A 19,948-nucleotide genomic window follows, 5' to 3' on the forward strand; every position below is an offset into this window, starting at 1 on the left:
GACAAGGCACGTCCCAAATAGTTCTCACCAGCATCTCCTTGTGCGAGAACCGTATCTGTTAGATGGGGTGCTGCAGCAGCATGGAGGGCGAGCAGCCCGCCTTGCTGTAATGGGGGAAGCAGGAAGCTGAACAAAGCCGCCTGTGCTCGGAGCAAGGCGAAGCGCAATGGCTGTGAGGAGCGGGCCGTGTCCCGGTGTAACGCAGTGTGCTGGGGGGGCGGCGTGTCCCCGCTTTGTGCCCAGACAAAGAGCCGCAAGGGGCCGAGCGCCGCTCCCGGCCCGGCCTTGTGCTGGTGGCCGCGGGCGCTGCGAGCGGAGGGGGCTTCTCCGTGCCCGCCCCCCGCCCAGCCCTGCTGCGGGGCCGCTGCCGCATCGCAGCCCCCGGGGGTCCGTCCTTCCCACGGCGCTCGGCGCACACAGCCGCACCCTCCTTCGGCGCCGCGGGGCATCACGGGAGTTGTAGTTCCAGAGCGCTCCAAGCGGCGGCGGCGGCAAGCAGAACGCGGACTGCATTTCCCAGCGTGCACCGCGGGCGGCAGAGCAGCCAATGGGAGAGCGGGATGGGCGGCGGCCGGGGTATATAAAGCGCCGCCCCACGCGGCGCGCTTCAGCCTCACCTGGGGAGCGCGGAGCGGAGCAGCGGCGGGAGCGGAGAACGGCCGAGAGCGGTGCGGAGCGGTGTGGAGCGGGGCGCTGTGCGGGCGGGCGGGCGGCTCTGTCTGCGCTCAGCCTTGGAGCTCAGCGGCTGCCCCACGTTCCCTTCGGGGCCGTCACGCGGGGGTCCCCCCGGTGGGTGCGGGGAGGCGGAGGGCCCCGCCCTGCGCTATTGTCCGCGGTGAAGCGGGCGGTGGGGCGGCGCCCCGGGTACCGGCGGGCGGCCTTTGTTTGCCTGGTGCTACCGTACCCCCCCCCCATCCAGCACGGTGCCCCTCTGATAGCAGCCGGGGGGTTCCCGCAGGCAAAATGTGCGACAAACCGGACCTGTCGGAGGTGGAGAAATTCGATAAGAAGAAGCTGAAAAAGACCAACACGGAGGAGAAGAACACGCTGCCCTCCAAGGAGAGTGAGTGCGGAGGGGAAGGAGCCGGGGCTTGGGGGGCCGACCGGCCGCGGACACGGCCGGAGGAGCGGGTGTCCCAGGAGCGGGTATCCCAGGAGCGGGTATCCCAGGAGCGGGTATCCCGAGCGCTGATCTCACTGCTGAGGAATCCGTGGGGAGAGGCGGACGGGGCAGCTGAGAAAAACGCACCCGAGGGCGGAAGGGGGGGATGGGGGGGGGGGTCGGGGCGCTCCCTGTGCCGTACCGCCATTGGGACAAAGCGCTGCCGTGGGTCGCAGCCCCGCCCTGGGTTGGGGTATCCCGGTGTGAAGCTGCAGGAGATGCTCGGTGCCCTCTGCCTGCTGCTCTTGGCTTCAGACAATAAACCCCATCGCCGGGCTCTGCTCTGCAGCCGTCTCCAATGGGAGCTCCTACGGAGCAGCAGTGGGGATTAATGGACCCGTCTCTTCTCTTCCAGCCATCGAGCAGGAGAAGGAATGTGTGAAGTCTTCCTAGGGCGATGGTCTGGCAGGAAGAGCCACCACTTGATTGATTGCTTTTTGTTAGGTTGTTTTCCTTTTCTATGAATTAAATCATCCGGGTTTTTTTGTTGGGTTTTTATTGCTTTCACTTCCATCATGTGCACGTCTAAAGACCAGCCGTATCTCCTAACCCACTGCCCCACCTCGCTGGCAGCTTTGGTGAATGGGGGACACAAAACGTGCCTCCCCCCAGCCCCAGTCCATCAGCCCAACCCAACCCTGTGGGTGCTGCCCAGCTGACCGTGCTGACCTTGCTCTGGTGCATGGGGAGGTGAGCGGGGGCTGCGGAGGCTCGTGGGGACAGAGCTCTGCACTGGGGGGAAGCAGGATCCTTTCTGGCCAGCCCGTGGCCTCGGTGTGTCTCGCATCCTTTTCACTGATGGTGTTCTGTAGCCTCACTCACAATTTGTCTTCCTTGGGGGAAAAAAAAATGAGAAGTTTATTATAAAATAAAAACAAAAGTATAACGACCTTCTTCTGCTTTGTGGCTTCTTCCCTGGGGATTATTCAGGTGTAGCCCTGGGTGTGGGAAGGGCAGGGTTGGAGGGTTGGCATTGCTCAGAGGGATCCTTACAGCAGCAACCCAGCTCAGGGTGGGGACTGAACCTCCTGCTCTGAGCAGTTGGTGTCCTCTGCCCCAAGCATTGCTGCGGGGCTGGGCTGGAAGTTCCTGTGCTGGCCCAGGTCCCACTGGCGCTGGGTCCATCCCCTTGCTGCCTGGTGCAGCCCTTTCCTCACCTGCTTCAGCCCTTGCCCTTGGCAGAAGGAGCTTTTAGCAGCCCCAGGGCTGGGTTTGGTGCCCTCTCAGCTGTTCCTAGCCCGGCGCAGTGAGGTTCTGTGGGCATTCCCAGGGCTTTGCTGTGGTTTCCCAACATTTCTTCACCTTCTCCAGGGTCACCTGCAGAGACGGGAGCAGACCGACCAACAGGGGCTGTCCCCACCAGAGTGGTGGGAGGGAGGTAGCAGCTGCCTCACCCAAACCCTGTTATCATCAGCTCTGAGGGCAAAGAACCCCAGATGTCCCCATTGCTGGAGGAGGGCTGGCCGGTAATGGGAAGTCCATTACAGAAAAGCTCTTTCCACCAACACTGCCCCCGTTCCCTATCCTGGACCTTCTCTTTTTCACCCCAGCACCAGCTGGCTGTGTGGGCAGCTGCGGTGCCTGCCAGGCTGGTGGCCCCAAACTATGATGGCTTTGGCAGCGTGGGTGCAGGCGTTGCCGTGCCGTGTGGTCACCATCCCCGAGGGGCTGAGTGCCACAGTCCCTCGTGTCCTGGGAGTATCCCTGCCTCCCCACTGGGGCCCCGTCCGGCTGCTCTGGGGCGGTTTCCTCCCATGGCTTTATCGGCTGTGAAGGAGGGAGGAGGCGGCTGAGTCACCGGCGGGAGGAATTTGGGCTCTGCGGGACAAATACCTGGTGAGCAGCAGCACGGGGCCGATTCGGCTCAGGGCTCGTGGCTGGGATGGGTGCCTGCCCTCCCTCCCCTGGGACTGACTCAGCCGGGAGGGGATTTGGCCCCATGGGTTTGCAAGGAGATAATCTCCAGGCGTTGCGATAAGGCGAAGCCGTGCTCTGGGCTTCACAGCCATGCAAATCTGCAGCTCCTCCATGTGCAGGGCAGAGCTGTCACCCAGCAGGGTGGCGTGGGGCCGCTTCCCCTTGCTGTGCAAGCACAGCTGCAGAGAGGGGAGAGCGAGCAAACATGAGCTGCAAGGGAAAACCGGCGTGCACAGGAGGTGTTTGGAAGCAGCCATGCATGCACGCACGGTGTGTGCACAGTGCAGGTGTGAGCTCGGTAGGAAGGGAAAGCAGAGGGGATGCAGCAGTAGGTGAAAGCAATGAGCAAGCCAGCAGCTGCCAGCAGCACTGAGCGCAGTGCTCAGCATGCACCAACACCTCCCCAAGAAGCCGAGAAGTTATTACTGCTCTCAAAATAATGCCCGGGAGGTCAGCTTTATGAGCAGCAGCTTGCTCATCCCCACTGAGTAAGGCTTAGCCCATAATAATATGAAGCTGGTGCACTCCCAGCTCCCTGCCCTCTTGGCCACAGCCCTGGCAGCAGAGCCCTTCAGAGGCTCTGGAGGCGCACATTCAGCGTGGGGAGCTTTGTGCTGCACCTCACATTGCTCTGAGCATGAGGAAGCTGCTCTGCTGCGTCCACACATGCAGCAGTGACCAACAGCCAGCTCCAGAGAGTGGCCAGAATTGCTCCTCGGGGCCCCTCACCACATTGCAGGCATTCCCACAGCGTGCCATGAGCAGAGGGGAGTGCTGTGATGGGGAAGGCAGCTCTGGTGTCACGTGGCAGTTGTGGCTGGGTAGGGGCAGCTGACGGTGAGGAGCTGTGCTGTATTTAGGGAAGCAGCTGCCTCACACAGGAGACATTGTTTATGGTCTTTCTCCCCTTTCCTCAGTGCTTTATTACAAAGGATTATGGCGTGAAAAGTGGTTTTGTTCCTGTGCTCCCCCTGCCCGGCCCCTCTCTGTGATTTATCCCCATTTTGGGCAGCAGCTGCAGCACCCTGAGGATGTGAGAGTGAGGTGGAGGTTCTGACCTGCACAGAGCAATGCCCAGCAGGAAGGTGTAGGGCCGGGCAGGGATTGCAGCTGATCACCTGAAGTTACCTCTATCACCAGGCAAAGGGACAGGTGGTAGCCAGACACAGAGCCGTGCAGCAGCAGTGGGCTTTGAGGTGGGAAAAGAACAAGGAATGAGGGCAGGGTGGACATGCCCCCAAAGCTCCCCTCCAGCATTGCTCCAGGGCACTTCCTTCCCACTGCCAGGACGCTGCAGCCACCTCCATCACCATCCCATGCCCACATTGTGGTGACTCCACCTATCTCCAGTGCAGGGCCATGTCCCAGTGTGAAGCAGTGATCTGATGCATGCCAGCCACCCCCACAGCTTTCCAGGAACCAGCACAGGACTGACGGGCAGCAGATAAACGTGCAGCAACAGCTTCCCCTGTGCTGCATCTTCCAAACAACAGCCGTGCTTATGCACCTACCTCCAGGTACAGCTCAGGCTGCTGCCTCCTCCCATAGTGCTGCTGTGCTGCCCTCTGCATTTCCAACTGCTCTGCTCGATGCTATCCATGGCTTTGTTCCCTGTATCGCTGCTGCGCTGCATGGAAAGGCATGGCTGGATGCCACGCACGGTGCAGGGAGCTGGTATGTGAGTGGTGCAGAGAGAAGGGGAGATTTGGTGCAAGCAGTAGAGCATGAGGGGCTGGCAGAGGGCTCAGAGGCAGGAGGGAAGCAGCCGGGTGTTGGCGGTGCCCGCAGGCTGGCTGGCAGTGAGCCCAGAGCATGGGGCATTGCAGGAGGAATTGCTCAGGGGTGATGGAATGGACACACGCAGGGTGAGCAGGGCAGCACTGGGCCGAATCAACACAGCTCTAGGAAAAGCCATCAGGTGAGCACAAAGGCTGCAGCAGCACTGCTATCCCCGGGTTGGAATGGTGGGCTCTGTAAGAACCTCACCTCTGCCTTCCCATCCCCCAGAACCACCTGAGGGACTCCCGGGGTGAGCTGTGGTTGGGAAGTGAGGCACAAGCCCCTCACCTCTGGCTTTGCCTGCCCTCCCATTGCAGCACCCAGCACCCCAAGGGCGCATCCCCAGCACCCAGCTTGCAGGCAGCACGTGCTCCCACACCCCAGGGCCTGAGCGGTGCAGGGACGAGCTCACTCTTGCAGTGCTGTGTCTCAGAGAGGCAGCTCAGCCACCCAGGCATGTTTCTTCTTGCTGCTCCCAAATGCACCTCCAGCATCCCAGCACGGGCAGTGGGAGGATGTGCTGCAATGAGCCGGGCAATGCTCAGCTGCCAGAGCGCAGTCAGCTGCTCCCAGCAGGCAAACCCCCTCCCAGCCCCCTCCCCACCAACTCCTGTAGCTCCTCGTGTTACCGGGATGTCCGGAGCAGTTGTTGTGCCTGGGAGCTGCCGGGCATTGGGGGAGCAGCTGCAGAGCTGGTTGCTGGGTCCAGAAAAAGCAGGAGGAGGCTGGAGGTCCAGCTGCAGTGCGGGGCATGCAATGAGTTCCTCGGGGCTCAAGCAGCCACCGCAGGAGCTCCCTGCGGTACCACACCCTATTGCCCACACCCCAAATCTGATCCTTTCCGTGCAAAACGCACTCTTGGGTGCACGTTTGGCAGCAGGTGATGCTAAACAACCCCAGCTCTAAAGGAAAAGGGCTCCAGCTCCTCACACAGACCCCACGCTCCGAGCCCAGCGGAGGGCAGGAGTGGGGACCCCTCAGAGTGGGGAAACTGAGGCACGGTGCCACAAGCTGGGGACAGCAGGGGATGCTCAGCACAACAGGGGATGCTCGGGACAGCAGGGGATGCTCGGGACAGCAGGGGATGCTCAGCACGGCCGGCACAGACTGGGCGTGGCCTCCTCGTGCCAGTGGGCGTGGCTATAAATGACCACGCCCCATTTGCGGCTCGACGGAGGTGCGCATGCACCGCGCATGCGCGGGACGGGCCGGCATCTGCCCCCGGTGGGTCGGGTCGGTGGGCGGCGGCGGCTGGAGGGCGGTAAGGGCGGGCGGTGGGCGGTGGTACCCCGAGCATCCCTCCCTGGCCTCACGCATCCCTCCTCAGCCCCGAGCATCCCTCTCTGTCCCCGCGCATCCCCCGCCCTTCTCCCTCAGACCGCGTCCCCCAGCGCCGGGTCCCAGGGGGGCTGTGAGTGAGCCGTCCCGTCCCCCAGCAGGGGTCTGGGGAAGGACGTGGGCTGTGCTGGAGCCGTGGCACGGCGTGTTCCTTAAAGCCTCAGGCCGGGAGGAGCTGTGCTGCGGTTCCTGTTCTGCTCTCGGGATGCTGACGCTTTGCTTTGGTCCCGCTGTGTTGCACGGATGCCGCTCAGGTGTCCTCGGTCTGTTCGGCTGTGTGTGGCTGGGGGTATTTCTGTGCAGGGGGAAGTGAAATCGGGAGCCTTTGCATCTCTGCAAAGCAAAAGCAGAAGTTTCTGATTTTGTGGCAGGCGTCGGTTGAAAGAGCTGCGAAAAGAGAGGAAATAAAGTTGAGCAGGGCCTTCTGTGGTTGGTGGGGAGAGCTTTGGGGCTTGGAAGGAATAGAAGTGCTGCTGTGAGCAACGTCAGACCCCCCATAGCAGCCCTGTACCAGCTGGTGGCATCACTCAGCAGCACCGCATCTCCTCACCCTGCCCAGGAATGTGGGCTGTGGTGTAAGGGAGCAGATTGTGCTTCCTTCCATCGCAGGCTGCTGCCAGCTGGCTCACGCTGAGGGGCAGAGGATCCAGGTACGTGTTCCATCCTCAGGTCAGATGCCAGTGTGAGGGCAGGCAGGCCAGGCAGATCAAAGCTGTTTCCTGGATTAAGGTAAGGCATGGGTTGCACAGGCTGTGCGCTCGTGCCAGCGTTCCTTCCTTTCCTTCTTCTCTTACTTGGGGTTTAACATCTTTGCCCTGGTCAGAAATGGTCTGTGTTCTGTTACACCTAAGGCAAAGGAAACTGTGCCCTCACACCTTGTTCCTGGCTGCTTTGGTTACCAGTGCTGTCCTTTTGGCACCCCAGAACTCATCTGTTGTTTGTCCAGCCTGGCTCAATGTTACAGCTTCAAAGGCAGCGCACTGAGTCCATCTGCAGCATCCTCACTGACTGCTGTTTGTTTTGTAGTGACTGTCATGCTGGAGGAAGGCGTTCCCTGGCCTGTCCTGGAGACAGAAGTGCTGTATTTCTAGAGCAGGTATAGTACAGACAGCAGCAAAACGAATCTCTTGTTCCTTGTCAGGGCTCTACCTTCAGTCCCTGGCCGTGGGAGGGTTGGTTGACGTTTGGTCTTTTCTCTTGTGCCTGCTGACTAAGGCACAGGTGATATTGGGGTTGTTGCAATGTGAACTTGCACCTGTGCCTTGCAAAAAGCAGAGCCAAAAAAGAGCAGCAGAGGAGCCAGGTCTCTGCATATGGAAAACTCCTTCCGAGCTGTAGGGTTCGTGCCCAGAAAACAAGCACAGCTTTACGTGTGAGGTGAGTCAGCGTGCTTGGGGTGATTAAGGACGGGTTTGCTGGGTGACTTATATTGATGTTAGGCCTGCACGCTTCTTACATCCCCCCAGTCAAACGGGAGGAATGAGTTAGGCAGCGATTGCACAGTGAGAAGGAAGGCCTGGCAGTGGTGATTCCTGTTGCCGGTTAGCTGTTGCTGTGCCAGGCTGAGGACACGGGCAGTGGGAGGTGTTTACCTGACATTGGCATGTTTGACAGAACGAGATAAGCTTCCAGGTACACCAAGTGTTTGACAGAGGTGATGTAATCGGTACTTAACTATCACAATAGCTGCTGTCACCTCGTGCTTCATGCAGGAAGCTGCTGCTTCCGTTTCAGACCTGATGGAGGAGTTGTGTGCCAGACAGCTTGCCTAACTGCCAGCTCTGCCAGGTGCTCTAACAAGAGAGATCACCTTTTCTTTCACGAGCTCGTTCAGAAACAAAGATAGCAGTTCTGTGTCCTATTTATTGCTGTGCACCCTCATCAGAATCCAGGAGTTTTGCTCTGTTCTTCCCCTGAAATCAGAGAATGTTATTACATGTGCTCTGCTTGAAATCTGAAGTGGACTTCCAATTCTTTCATCTTGGAAACACCAGAGGGCCGCATACGAGGGCCACAAGAATTGTGTTCTTTATTCCACTGTGCTCCATCATCGTAGCACTGTGCTGCTCAGTTTCTGAAGGGGGGGTGGGAAGGCATCTTGGGGCAGATTCCAGGGCTGTGGGTTTGCTTCCTTCAGTCTCACTAAATACGTGTGGAGACAAAGCCAGTTTCTCAGCGCAAGAGCCAGGAGTTTTGGGTCATCAACTGTGTGACTTGCTGCAGAATTCATAATTCAAAGAGCTCTTTTGCACTGTTTCCAATCTCTATAGGTCGCCTTGGTCCTGTGGCCGTCCGTCCCGCTGCAATGAGTGGGAAATCCTTGCTCTTAAAGGTCATCCTGCTCGGAGATGGTGGAGTTGGGAAGAGTTCCCTCATGAACCGGTACGTCACCAACAAGTTTGACTCGCAGGCTTTCCACACAATTGGTGTGGAGTTCTTAAACCGGGACCTGGAGGTAGATGGACGTTTTGTGACCCTCCAGATCTGGGACACTGCGGGACAGGAGAGATTCAAGAGCCTGCGGACCCCCTTTTACAGGGGAGCCGACTGCTGCCTGCTGACCTTCAGCGTGGATGACCGGCAAAGCTTTGAGAACCTCAGCAACTGGCAGAAGGAGTTTGTCTATTACGCTGATGTGAAGGACCCCGAGCGCTTCCCCTTCGTAGTTCTGGGCAACAAGATTGACAAACTGGAAAGGCAGGTGAGCACAGAGGAAGCCCAGGCTTGGTGCATGGAAAACGGCAACTATCCTTACCTGGAGACCAGCGCCAAGGATGACACCAACGTGGCCGTGGCCTTTGAGGAAGCTGTGCGACAGGTGCTGGCTGTGGAGGAGCAGTTGGAGCACTGCATGCTTGGCCACACCATCGACCTGCACTCCAGCTCCAAGTCAGGGTCCTCCTGTTGTTAAAGGCGGCTGCTGCTTTGGGAACGTTGCTGGAACCGATGGTTGGATTGCGAGGGGAGCGCTCTGAGGAGGGTGGCCACAAGGACAGTGGGTGCTTTGTTCACTGGGGGGTTTGCAGCTTTACCGTCTGAATTCTGACTGTAGGTTTCAGATGTGGAAGATGAATCTACGGGAGAGCGCTGTCGAAGAGCACGTGAATGCAGGCCTGCTCCTCTCCATGCCTGTTACAGCAGGTTTAAAGGTCTGGCTTGAACTAAAGAGAGTGAATTTGGATCTGTAGCAGGAACTGCGTGCAGAACAGAGCTGGGGGCACTCCGGATGCTCTGAAGCATTTTAGTTCTGAGTTCAAAAACTGCTAGACCCACTAAACTCATGGCCTTACTGCCAAAGCAAAGGCTGCTCAGCACTGCGAGCGAAACCTGTTGGGAAGGCTGTAGCCCACGCCACTGTGGGAGTGCCAGATCCTGGAGTGGCTGGGATGTGTGTATCTGCTGCTTGGGATCCATGCGTTCTGTGCTGAGTAATGCTAGAACTCTGATACAAAGCAACATGATGAAGGAGAGAAGAAACTGAATGCTGCAGCATGGTTTCTTCCTAGCAGTCTGTTTCTGGTCTGTTTTTCCCCGCCTTCTAACTTTGCCTTTTTTGGGTGTTGTTTAAAGGAGAGACCAGCTGCTGCTTGTTTCCTCACCCCTTCTGGAGGCTCAACACCAGATCTTGCTTCCCACACCTTGAGTGGACCTGGATGGAAGGTTCCAGCGTGGCCACTCAGCAGGTCATGGCGAAGGGTTTGAGTTAGTTGGGAGTTCAGGAGATCTGAAGCGTGAACCTTCGGCTGGTCCCTGTCAGAAGTGATCTCTGTGTCCGAGTGATTCTGTGTGTCCCTGATTCTATGAATGCTGCAACATAAAACCACTCACCTGTTGTGTCAGGGCCTGTGCTGCTCTGCACGGTTTACTCCCACCATTGCCCTGACCCTTATTCCCTAACAGGGAATCCAGTATGATTTATCTGTCACTCAGCTGGCATACTACTACTAGAGAATGTCCACCCAGTTAACTGAGCCCTGTCAGCGAGCAGCTGTGCTCATTGCACTGGGGAGAGGCTTGGACTGATTACTCAAGGGGCTGAAGAATGGTGCTGAGAGGGCAGGGAGCCCTCAAGGAAAGGATGCCAAGCTTTGCTGTTCCCAGCTCCTGCTCCCTGCTAGGTGTTAGTCCTGAGCTATTTGTGTGTAGCAAAGAGGTCAGTGCTTGCTGGCTTGCCGTTGTAACCTCATGTTCTGAGACTTCCTGTGCAAGTGTTTGTCCAATGTGATGACTTTGCACGTAGGAGCCTGGCACAGGGAGAGCTTCCTGTGCACTGCTGGCTGCCGAGTGCAGCACCCACTGTGATGAGCTACTGGATAGCTGATCGTGTAGCTCAAATAGAGCAGCCTCGTGTACTCAGTGCTTTAGAGCAGGGCAGTCTCTGCTCTCACACTGGCTGGTGGCAGCTAAACCCCATCCCATGGCAGTCTGTGAGCTTGCAGGATGTCTCCTCTGGGAGCTCAGGGTGACCCTGCTCTTCTCTGTGGGGCAGCCACACGTGGGAAGGGCTGAGGCTTTAATACAGAGCCCTGTGGGGGGAGTGGGGGGGATGGATCTGATTTAGAAACAGGGCTGAATACTCACATTCACACAAACAGGTAGGAAATGCTTGCAGCTCCTAGAAAATCAGGCCCCTTGCTCTGCCTCCATGGCTGTGATGTACATTTAGGAGTTAGTACTATTGATTTAACAGTATCTGACCTCCGTAGGCCTCTGTCTAGGTTTTCCTTCAGCTCAACTCAGCTGAACGTAAGCATCAGGCTTATGTGTTTTTACAGCTCCATTCAGAGGCGTAGCATTATCTATTGAAGCTGTTTAATTTATTCTGAGAGGTACGCACAGTTCCTGAAGGAGCCCGGATCTCGAGCTCTCTACTGCAAAGCTGGGCACCGACCGCCCTCCTTTCCCTGCATCCACTCATGCTGCTGCAGTTGTCGCTATTGCTACAGAACTGGAATTGTAACACTGAGATTCTACCTTTCTTTAAGCAAATAAAGTATGGATGTGTTCGAGGTTTGGGAAGTGCTGCGTTCTTGGGGGGTCAGTTCTGAGGGGCCAGTTCTGGCAGAGGGACAGTCAGCGAGGGGTGGCATCGTTTTATTTAGACTAAGGCTGTTCCTGAGTGCCTCCATCTAGAGATTTGCTTGAGTGTAACTTATTTACAAGCTGCTCCCACTGAGCAGTTTTGTCTTTTCCAAGAGTACAGCAGAAAACACTTCTGGAATGGGAACGTTTCGCCCCGCTTCCTCCTGTCACTACGCTTTAATTGTCAGCCTGGGCTCTCAGCAGCAAGCCGTGCTTTCCTTCCCCTCCTTCCCGTGCTCTTGGACGCAGCCCCTCAGGCTGCAGGGGGCTGCAACCAGGCCCGAATGCCATGCGAGGCTGAAACAAGTGGGCATATGGGGCTGTTCCTCCTGCTGCCCTGCCGGGTGGGCACTCGTTCTGTGATGCTTTCCTTGTGTTTGCAGAGCCTTTGCCTACTGTTGCTGTTGGCAGAGCCTTTCACTTAATGGATTTTTGTTGTTCTTTTTTTTTCTCCTGTGATGTCTTCTTGCTTATCAGTCAGTGATGGGTTTTCAAGTCCTTGGAAGTCCTCGTGAGGATGTGAGTGCTGTGAGCAGCGGCAGAGGGCTCTGTGGCTCTTTGTGAGCAGCTGTGAGCTGGATGGGATCGTGCTCTCCTGAGGGGCTGCGTATTCCTGCCAGTGCCTGAGGATGGGTAAAAAGGGAGGGCCTAAAAACACAGGGCTGGTGGGGCAGCTCTTCCCCAGTGGCTTCAGGGGGTCCTGGGGGACACGTGGCCGCACTTAACACACGTCTCCAGCTTTGCTGGCAGCCAAGCGCAGCATCTGCTTGTGCTACTATCACTCCCTTCCGCGTGCTATTGCTTCTTAGGTCCCGGATATCTTGCTAGCAGAGCCAAACTGTGTGCGAAACCAGACTGAGAGCAGGTGGGTGCCCGAGAGGCTGCGGGTGAGACCTTCAGGGAAGGCAGATGGGCCGCAGCGCCTCCAGCTCACGGTTTCAGCCCATCGCACTCGAGCCGAGAAGAGGTGCGAGGCCGCCAGGAGGAGCCGGAGGGCTGCGGATGGGAGCCGGCATCCTCAGGGCCGGGCGCTGTGGCTCTGCCCTCGGAGGTGACCCTGTGAGGGGCTGGGAACCCCCCGGGCCGTCCCGACACGAGCATTCCTGGGTGCGGAGCTCCCCTTCCTTCTCCTGTCCTCGCACGGGGAGGGACCCGGTTCGTCTTTGCTCTCTCACGGCCGGGAGCTGCTGGCTCTGTGCTCCGTGGGTGCAGGACGCTGAAGGCTGGGACTGGCCTCAGCCCTGCAGAGGTGAGCAGCGAGGAGCCTTGGGATCTGCTCCAGGACTTCTTGCTTTGCTCCAGCCTTTGTGGGAGCAAACTGCAGCCTTGTTGCCACTGCTGCATGGGGGGTAAGTGTTTGTAGCCATCTATTGTTTGCAGAAATGAGTTTTGCTACCAGGCACGGTTTGTTCTCCGGCTGTTCTCAGCCACCCTGGGGGAATCAGGGTGCTCAGGGAAGGGGCAGTGAGATCAGGTCCCGTGTCACCATATATAGGGGCAACAGCACACAGAAGGGGCCACGCGTGCCCTTCAGCCCTCAGATCCATGCCTTGGCCACTTTCACTCACTGTCACCAACCCTCACCCCTCCCGGGAGGAGCACTGCTCTCTTTCAATAGACAGAGATGCTGTTTTGTTCCCCATCTCGCTCCTGCCTGATGGCACCCACACACAGGGGCCCTTTCAGCGTGGGGGGAGGAGGGTGGTGGCATCTGGGAGCGTGGGGAACAAAGGGCCCCATTGATGCAACACAGCCCCACTGCTGAGCTGGGAGAACAGCTGAGCAACCCCCAGCTGAGTTATGGAGAAGCATCAGTGCTGCCTGGAGTAACTGGGGGAGAGGAGAGTATGGGGGTTTGAGCTGGTTTTAAATGGGGGAGAATGAAAGACCCCATCCCACAGCATCACCTCCCTGTGCCACCAGCCCTGTGCCATCTACCCGTGTGTTGTTAGCAAGCAGCCCACCAGCTGCCCACAGAGAAAAAAGCTGTAGGACTCTGGCCTAGCCATGACTGCCTGTGTGCCCAAATGGGACCATCCTGCTTCACTCTGGGATCTGAAGGACAAACAGGGACATTTGGGGCTGTCCAGCTGCAATCAAAGGGCTGGGTCCATGAGCCCCCCTGCTGGGGTGGGGACAAGGAGGGATGGAGCCCAAAGGGGACTGATGGGGTGGGCAGTGCTGCCCTTCCCTCGCTGGGACAAGGGGAAAAGGGAGAGCAGCACAACAAACCAACAGCCAGACAAAGATCTCATTCGGAATGTTCTTAATTTTAATTTATTTCCTTTAATCTTTATAAAATACATCTTGTAAGATAAGTCTCTAAAAACCTGCTCCTTTTTATTGCTTGTTAACGAGTTGAACTTCTAGATCAGAGGTGAAGAAAACGCTTTCAGTCGATTAACTCTCTGTGTGCGTGTGTGTGTGTGTGTGTGTGTGTGTGTGTGCTTGGGGGTCTGGGGACAAGGGTGGGAAGGAGGACCCAGTTATTTGTTGTTAAATGGATACCAAAAACCCACCAGCAAACCCTCCCAAGAGCGGTGGTGGCGATGTGAATGGATCCCCCAGATCTTGCTTGGTTTCCCCCCATCTCCCCCTCCCCAGCCCGTGTGCGTTGGTAGCATGGCCGAGCTCAGTGCTGGGCAGCAAGGATCCTCGGTGCGCTCTGCTCAGCAGACCGACCCGTTATCCCTGCCCCCCCCAGCCGAAAGAATCATCTTAATGCAGACATTAAAAAAAAGAAAACAATAATAAAATAAAATATCCATGCAGGATGGAGCGATGGTCTGCCAGTAAGAGTAGTTTCTCCAATAAATAAACACAAAGCGTTAGCACGAGGTGGGGGGGGGGGGGGGGGGGGAAGGAAGAGCAGAGCGGGGCACCCGTTGGTGGGGAGGGCGAATGTGGAACGAAAACGGAGACCGCGGGCGCAGCAAACGTTACAGAAGCAAATGTCACCCCGAGAGAAGAGCACCATTGTGAAGGAATGGCTGAGTTTGGAGCAGATGGGCCGTCCGTGGGTTATCCTGCGCTACAAAGGGGCTGCTCCAGCTCTGCTCTGCAGCACAGCGCAGGCGGTCCCCTCAGCCGGCACTGCGGTGCTGGAGCCTAAAGCCGAGGGTGCCCTTTGCGCACAGACACCAAACTCCTCCAGGCTTTTATAGGGGCAGCTGGGTTAGGGACATGGGCTTTATCAGCATCGGGGTCAGCGCTCTCTTCTCCGCAACGGGAAGATCCTTGCCCTAAACTCCCTTTGCCTTGGCTGCAGCAGGCACTTTGGGGTAAATTCATCTTTCTTTACTAGGGGAAAAAAAATCCATCTCATCCTCCATCCAGGAGAGGTGCCGGCAGTCAGTGCCAGGAGAGGCTCCAGCTCCAACAGACCCAGCCAACTTCCTTTTCTCTCTAGGGAGCCTCCTTCACGCTACTCCTGGAGCAACCTACGCATGGATTTCTGCCTCCCAGGAGCATGAAGGCTTTTGCTCATCCCTATAGGCAACGTTGGGACACCGGAGTGAGTCCCTCCTCTTCCTTTGCTGGTTTTGGCCCTAGAGCGAACCGGTTATGGGTGAGCACAGAGAGAAAAGTGCATGAAGAGGCGTCCATTGGTGGGAAGCTCTTCCTGGCCACGCTCAGCACGATGGATACGAGGGAGGAAGAGGAGGGGAGTCAGCGGCGAAGGCAGCGTTAAGGCAGGAGACCTGGTGTCGGGTGGCTGCAGTGTTAAAGCCTCGGGGTTAGAGGAAAGGAGGGTGCGTGTCTGGCTGGGCTCCACCTCGCCGGCTAGAACTTGGTGCCCCGGCCCATCAGCTTGAGGACGGCGAAGTTGTAAGTGGCGGCGATCATGAAGGTGAGCTGCGGGCAGGAAGAGAATGAGCCAGGGGAGGAGGAGGAGGATGACGGTGCTCCAGCACCCTTCATCCCAGAACCTGGCCAGAGGAAAGCCCCACGGCCAAGGTAGGACACCGCAGTGCCAATGTGGGTTTGGTCCCCGGTGGTCAACTAAAGCCCCTCCAAATCCCCTCCAGTGGCCGCCTCCCCCACCACCTCCTTATTGTCAGAAAATGAGACAAGCTCGGGCTCTGCCACTTCTGTGCCCACCACCTCCATTGTCCTCTGCCCCCATCTCCTTGCCAGGTGGAGGAGGATGGCTGGGCAGCGGGTGCAGCGACTCACCAGTGAGACCAGCGTGGCGGCAGCCCCCACAAAGGCCGCGATGAAGAGGTGGAAAGTCATTTGGAACTGCAAGGGAAGAGGGGGGTTGAGCTCCCAAAGGTCTCTGCTCAGTCCCATCGGGGCTGCAGAGAGCACTGGAAGGGGCTCACCTCGCTGGTCTTGCAGATGGAGAGCAGGTTAGAGCCACACACCTTCCCAGGAAATGCGTTCCAGGGCAGGACACCTGGGGACACAGATCAGGGTGAGCTGGGGCATGGCCACTGGTCCCATCGTTCAGCCCCACTGCAATGCTGGCTTGTGGGATGTGCTTTGTGTGCTTGGCTGGGGACCCCCACCAGGAGGAAGGCAAAGAGGGAGGACAGAGAGGTGACAGGGAGGACCCTCCTGGCCCAGCCATGTCCCCCACAAGACCCTCTTCATCCCCTCTTCAGTCCGGACCCCTCTCAGCAGCTGTAACCCCGCATGGAAATGCAGTGCTCACCGTACATCCTGGCATCCGCGCACAGCGTGCCGATGCTGGCAGTGGTCTTGGTGGGGTTGGCGATGGACTGGCAGGTGGTCCAAGTGTTAAAGTAGATGTAGACAGGCACGGCGGAGCAGGCGAAGACCAGGAGCCAGACGATGGTCAGGACGTACGTAATGCCCACAAACTGCAAGGGGCAGCACAAGCCGAGGGCACGGAGGGGGTTACAGCGTGGCTGGGAATGGGGACAGGGGAGCGCGAGGGTCCCCAGGCGGGCGGGGCACGGGGCAGGTGAAGGGCCGGGATGCACCACCCGCTGTGCCCAACACAGCCCCACACACCCAACGGACCACCAGCCCGAGCTGGGTGGCACTGGGGCCGACCACACACATGTGGGACTGACCAGCTGTGGCACAATGGTGCCCCTTCCCATCCAGGGGGATTTCTGCGGCCAGCGGGGTTTGACTTCTGCGGGAGAGCAGCTGCAAAACCCCTGAGCTGAGCAACGCCGCTCTGCTGCCCTCCCTCCATGGTGCCACCCCAACCGAACCCAAAGGGAACCGCAGCCGTTCCCTTCTGCTCCCTGAGGCCATTCCCAGCACTTGGGCACCACACAGGACAGCCATAGGGGCAGCATGCACTGCCCTTGCAGGGGTGCTTGTGGCTCTGCCAGGCTAACCCTAAGCACAGAGCAATTTGTTTGGGGGCAAATGCCATGGCCAAATTGGTTGCTTTGGGCACACGGTTGGCCTTGGGGAGGGCTGTCAGGCTGCGCTTCCCCTTGGTACGCCCCGACCCCCAGGCGGTCGCCATCTCCTGCCCTTCAGCCAATGCCAAACCCACTGCAGGCGCGCGATGGGGTGCCAAACCCCGGTTAAGATCACCTTGTCAGGATGTCCTAGCCACTTTCCCAAACACTGACACACCCGCTGCAAAGAGTGAGCTCGCTGGGGGCCTCGCGCTCCCCTCCCTTTCGGGCCCCCAGTTACCGTTGCGCTGAGGCCCTTGCCGCAGATGGTGGTCCGGTAGTCCCCGAAGATTTGCCGGACGGCGCCGGTGGTGTAGAAGCCTTCGGCCAGCAGCAGGGCTCCATAGAGGAAGAAGAAGGAGGCTGTGCCATAGATGACGTACTGAAAAGCGTGGATGCTACGGGGAGATGAGCGATGGGGATGCTCAGGCAGTGATGCGGCACACAGCCCCGTGTGCAGATCCACTTACCCTCCCAAAGCCCAACACAGCCCTGGGGGAGCTGGAGGGGGGAGTCACCTCCTGCGGGGACAAAGCTGCTGCCCCCAGGTGGAGCTGATGAGGGGGAGCAGCACCTTGCTAAGCAGGACATCTCGCTGCCCCCATACCTACCCGGTGCAGCTGTCCTGTGCACCCCACGGCACCTGATGTGGGTCAAATAAGAACAGGGTGAAAAGCAAAGGAGCAGCTGCAACGGGGCCACGGAGCCGGTGTGAGGCTGCCCAGGGCTGAGCGCAGCCTGCGTGGTGTCGGCCCCAGTGGGTGGCAGCAGAGCCGGGTGACAGCGGCGCATCATGCGCAACGGAGACGTGAGGAGCCCCGCGCTGTTACTTACACATCGATGAGATACTCGTAGTCCTGGTAGTTTTTGGAGAAGTAGGTCTCAATGAGCTGCTCGGTGCCGGTGAGGGCTTCGTGCCCACAGCCACAGAACAGTGCCACCCCAAAGAAGCAGAGCCCGGTGGCGACCAGCGAGGCGAAGGGTGCCCCGATGAGGCAGCGCGCACAGCACTCCAACAGACCTGCGGGCGGAAAGGGGGGATTTTAGGGAGATAAAAGGAAAAATGCTGAATCTGTTTGTCGTGGTGCTGAAAGAGCAGCAGTGTGGGGTGGTGGGGAGCTGGCAGCCGAGTGAGATGAAGATGCAGGGCGATGCAGCGTGATGCCAGTGGGAGCAAACCAACAAGCTGCTAATGGGCTCCCCGCTGCCGCAGTGCTGGGGTTTTCTATTTGGGCTGCCATAGTGCCGTGCTTACGGAGCCTGAGCTGGGGTTGGGGTGCAGAGAGTGAGCACAGCTTGGGGGCAGCTCCGCCCCCTCCCCAGCGGGTGTGCACTGAGTTCCTAAAGCGCTCAGATTGCTGGAAGCAGTCCCAAACCCACGCACCCCCCACAGACCCCACAGAGCCTATCATCTCCTCCTTGCAAGGACAAGGCAGCCTTGGGGTCCTGGCCAGCAACGTCCCCCCCTCCCCGCACAGAGCAAGGGCGCGTGGTGGCACCGAGGACAATGGGGGATTGTCCAAAGAGCAAACAGGGAACAAAGGCAGCGCTGTGGGGAGCACAGGGACCCCCCCGCCTGTTTGCCTTGGACACAACGGGGCCGGGGAGGGGTCCCTATGCCTCCCCCTCCCAGCAGTGCACCCTGATCCCTGCAGGTCCTACAGGGATGGATGGCTGTGCATGTTGCAGCACGATGATGGCAACAAGCAGACTTGAGGCTTTTAGTATTTCTTCTCTCCCAGCTGGGAACATGGGGGCAGTTGGTGGCAGATGGCAGGGGGGGGAACCGGATGCAGCAGGGCCTGGTGTGCCCTCCAGCTTTGGGAAAGAGATGGAAAAGTGCAAGAGGAGAAGGGGGGAGAGAAAAAAGAGCCCTTGTGCAGCACCATCCTGGGCCTTGTTGCACAAAGAGCTGCGGGCAGGAGGAGGGTGGCAGCCGTGAGACCCCCAGCAGAGCACCCAGCAGGATGCTGTCATTGTATCAATGGGGAAACTGAGGCACGGAACTGCAGGCACACAAGTGGCACAAGCTGTGATGGGTCTCAGCACCCCACTCTCCCTGCAGCCCTGGGTTGAGCTCATGCCCCTCTACCCTTCCGGAGGGATGGGGTCTGTCCCAGGAGGGGACAGAAAGCCACATGGGAAAGGAAAACGCCATCCCTGCTTCCTCCCCTGCCACCCATGGGAACTTCACCTGCATAGCCCGCCAGCACCAGGGGAAATGCTCGGGATCTCTGCTCCAGGTCCCCACAGCTGTGACAGCTGTCCCAAGTCCCCATACTCACCCATGGCACCCGACTCGCTCAGCTCCCCGTGCGCTCGGCTCTGTCTGCAGCCCTCGCCTTCCCTGGCAGTCCCTCGCCCTGTATTGTCCCCTCTGGGTGCCTGTCCCACTCGCCAGCAAAGAAAAGGGCTCTCTGAGTGACAGCCACCCCCCTTAAAGGGACAAGCCCCCGTCCCTCCCCGCCCCAGCCCCCCCCAGCTGCACCCCTTGGCTGCCAGCCGCTCTGCGTGTGGGCAAAGCAGAGAACTTCAGGGCTTGGGGTGGGGAGGGGGGGGGAAAGCTTTTCTAAAAGGAATAAAGAGGCTGAGGGGTCACAGGGCACCCACTCTGCAGTGGGATGGGGACCCCCAGGCCTGGCTGGGGTGTGAATGCCTGTGGGTGTGTGTTGTAGCAATGTGGGATCGATGGGACATAGTGATGCCCCTCTGTTGCCTCCTTGTCCCCTAAGTGTCAGACACCTGCATTCAGTGCTCCAGAGTAGCTGTTCTGATGGGGATTCTGCTCTCCCTGCTTTCACGGCAGTTCTTCTCTCACTGTCCCCATCCTTTTGGGCTCTACATGGGACAAGAGACAGAGCTCCAATGGGCACAGTCCCCAGGGGGAGTCCTCCATGGGGTCCTCAAGGGATGGCTACACATCCAGGGATGGGGAAGCAGAGGAGGTCAGCTCCTTGGGGTGCCCATCTCCCATGGGTGCCCCCCATGGGAGATCAGCACGGGGCTGGGGACGCCTGCAGAGGGCAACAGGGCCCTTCTCAGCAGGCAGACAAAGCCCCGCTGTGTCCCTCAATGCCCTGCTTTGTGCCAGGCTGTGCTGTGGCAGGGCCTGGCTGTCCCCAGGGCTGGGAACACTGCTGGGCTGGGGGTCCCCAGGGCACAACACAGTGCCCCCAGTGCTCTGCAGAAACCACATCTGCGGGGCTGCTGATGCTCACTGATAAGGGACTGCATTGCCTGGATGGAGCCAGGCTCCATAGGGAAAAATGATGTTAGGGGAAAA

At 58.7% G+C, this 19,948-nt stretch overlaps 3 protein-coding genes across 7 annotated transcripts; 2 read left to right on the top strand and 1 right to left on the bottom strand.

Annotated features, from left to right (window-relative positions):
- Window positions 1-555: 555 nt before the first annotated feature.
- On the top strand, window positions 556-2,052 carry LOC140251599 (thymosin beta-15A homolog). Its single transcript, XM_072335568.1, has 3 exons — window positions 556-668; window positions 959-1,063; window positions 1,518-2,052. Exons 2-3 carry the CDS (start codon window positions 964-966, stop codon window positions 1,553-1,555), a joined length of 138 nt encoding a protein of 45 aa, XP_072191669.1. The 5' UTR covers window positions 556-668; window positions 959-963; the 3' UTR covers window positions 1,556-2,052.
- A 3,978-nt stretch (window positions 2,053-6,030) lies between these two features.
- Window positions 6,031-11,205, top strand: RAB9B (RAB9B, member RAS oncogene family). Of its 4 annotated transcripts, none has more exons than XM_072336293.1 (3): window positions 6,031-6,082; window positions 7,223-7,292; window positions 8,467-11,205. In XM_072336293.1, the coding sequence occupies exon 3, from the start codon at window positions 8,502-8,504 to the stop codon at window positions 9,105-9,107; it is 606 nt and encodes a 201-aa protein (XP_072192394.1). In that variant the 5' UTR covers window positions 6,031-6,082; window positions 7,223-7,292; window positions 8,467-8,501; the 3' UTR covers window positions 9,108-11,205. The 4 variants fall into 4 exon arrangements, with proteins under 4 accessions (XP_072192394.1, XP_072192393.1, XP_072192396.1 ...); XM_072336292.1 differs by having other exon boundaries at window positions 6,038-6,119; XM_072336294.1 differs by lacking the exon at window positions 6,031-6,082 and adding an exon at window positions 6,187-6,925.
- A 2,324-nt stretch (window positions 11,206-13,529) lies between these two features.
- On the bottom strand, window positions 13,530-19,075 carry PLP1 (proteolipid protein 1). 2 transcript variants are annotated; one of them, XM_072334075.1, is made up of 7 exons: window positions 18,951-19,075; window positions 17,500-17,686; window positions 16,907-17,063; window positions 15,936-16,104; window positions 15,604-15,677; window positions 15,455-15,520; window positions 13,530-15,133 (listed from the first exon to the last, which is right to left on the bottom strand). In XM_072334075.1, exons 1-7 carry the CDS (start codon window positions 18,952-18,954, stop codon window positions 15,062-15,064), a joined length of 729 nt encoding a protein of 242 aa, XP_072190176.1. In that variant the 5' UTR covers window positions 18,955-19,075; the 3' UTR covers window positions 13,530-15,061. The 2 variants fall into 2 exon arrangements, with proteins under 2 accessions (XP_072190176.1, XP_072190175.1); XM_072334074.1 differs by having other exon boundaries at window positions 16,802-17,063.
- Between the last annotated feature and the right edge of the window lie 873 nt (window positions 19,076-19,948).

This window comes from Excalfactoria chinensis, chromosome 4 (genome assembly GCF_039878825.1).
Source record: "Excalfactoria chinensis isolate bCotChi1 chromosome 4, bCotChi1.hap2, whole genome shotgun sequence".
Taxonomy (NCBI): Eukaryota; Metazoa; Chordata; class Aves; order Galliformes; family Phasianidae; genus Excalfactoria; species Excalfactoria chinensis.

Bases quoted from the DNA above. Each gene is read 5' to 3' on its own strand.
- LOC140251599 (XM_072335568.1), top strand. From the start codon at position 964: ATGTGCGACAAACCGGACCTGTCGGAGGTGGAGAAATTCGATAAGAAG. The intron at 1,064-1,517 runs GTGAGTGCGGAG...CTTCTCTTCCAG, and splicing joins CACGCTGCCCTCCAAGGAGA to CCATCGAGCAGGAGAAGGAA.
- RAB9B (XM_072336293.1), top strand. From the start codon at position 8,502: ATGAGTGGGAAATCCTTGCTCTTAAAGGTCATCCTGCTCGGAGATGGT.
- PLP1 (XM_072334074.1), bottom strand. The intron at 16,105-16,801 runs GTGATCTTAACC...TGCCCCTTGCAG, and splicing joins GGCTAGGACATCCTGACAAG to TTTGTGGGCATTACGTACGT. The intron at 15,678-15,935 runs GTGAGCACTGCA...CTGTGTCCCCAG, and splicing joins CGCGGATGCCAGGATGTACG to GTGTCCTGCCCTGGAACGCA.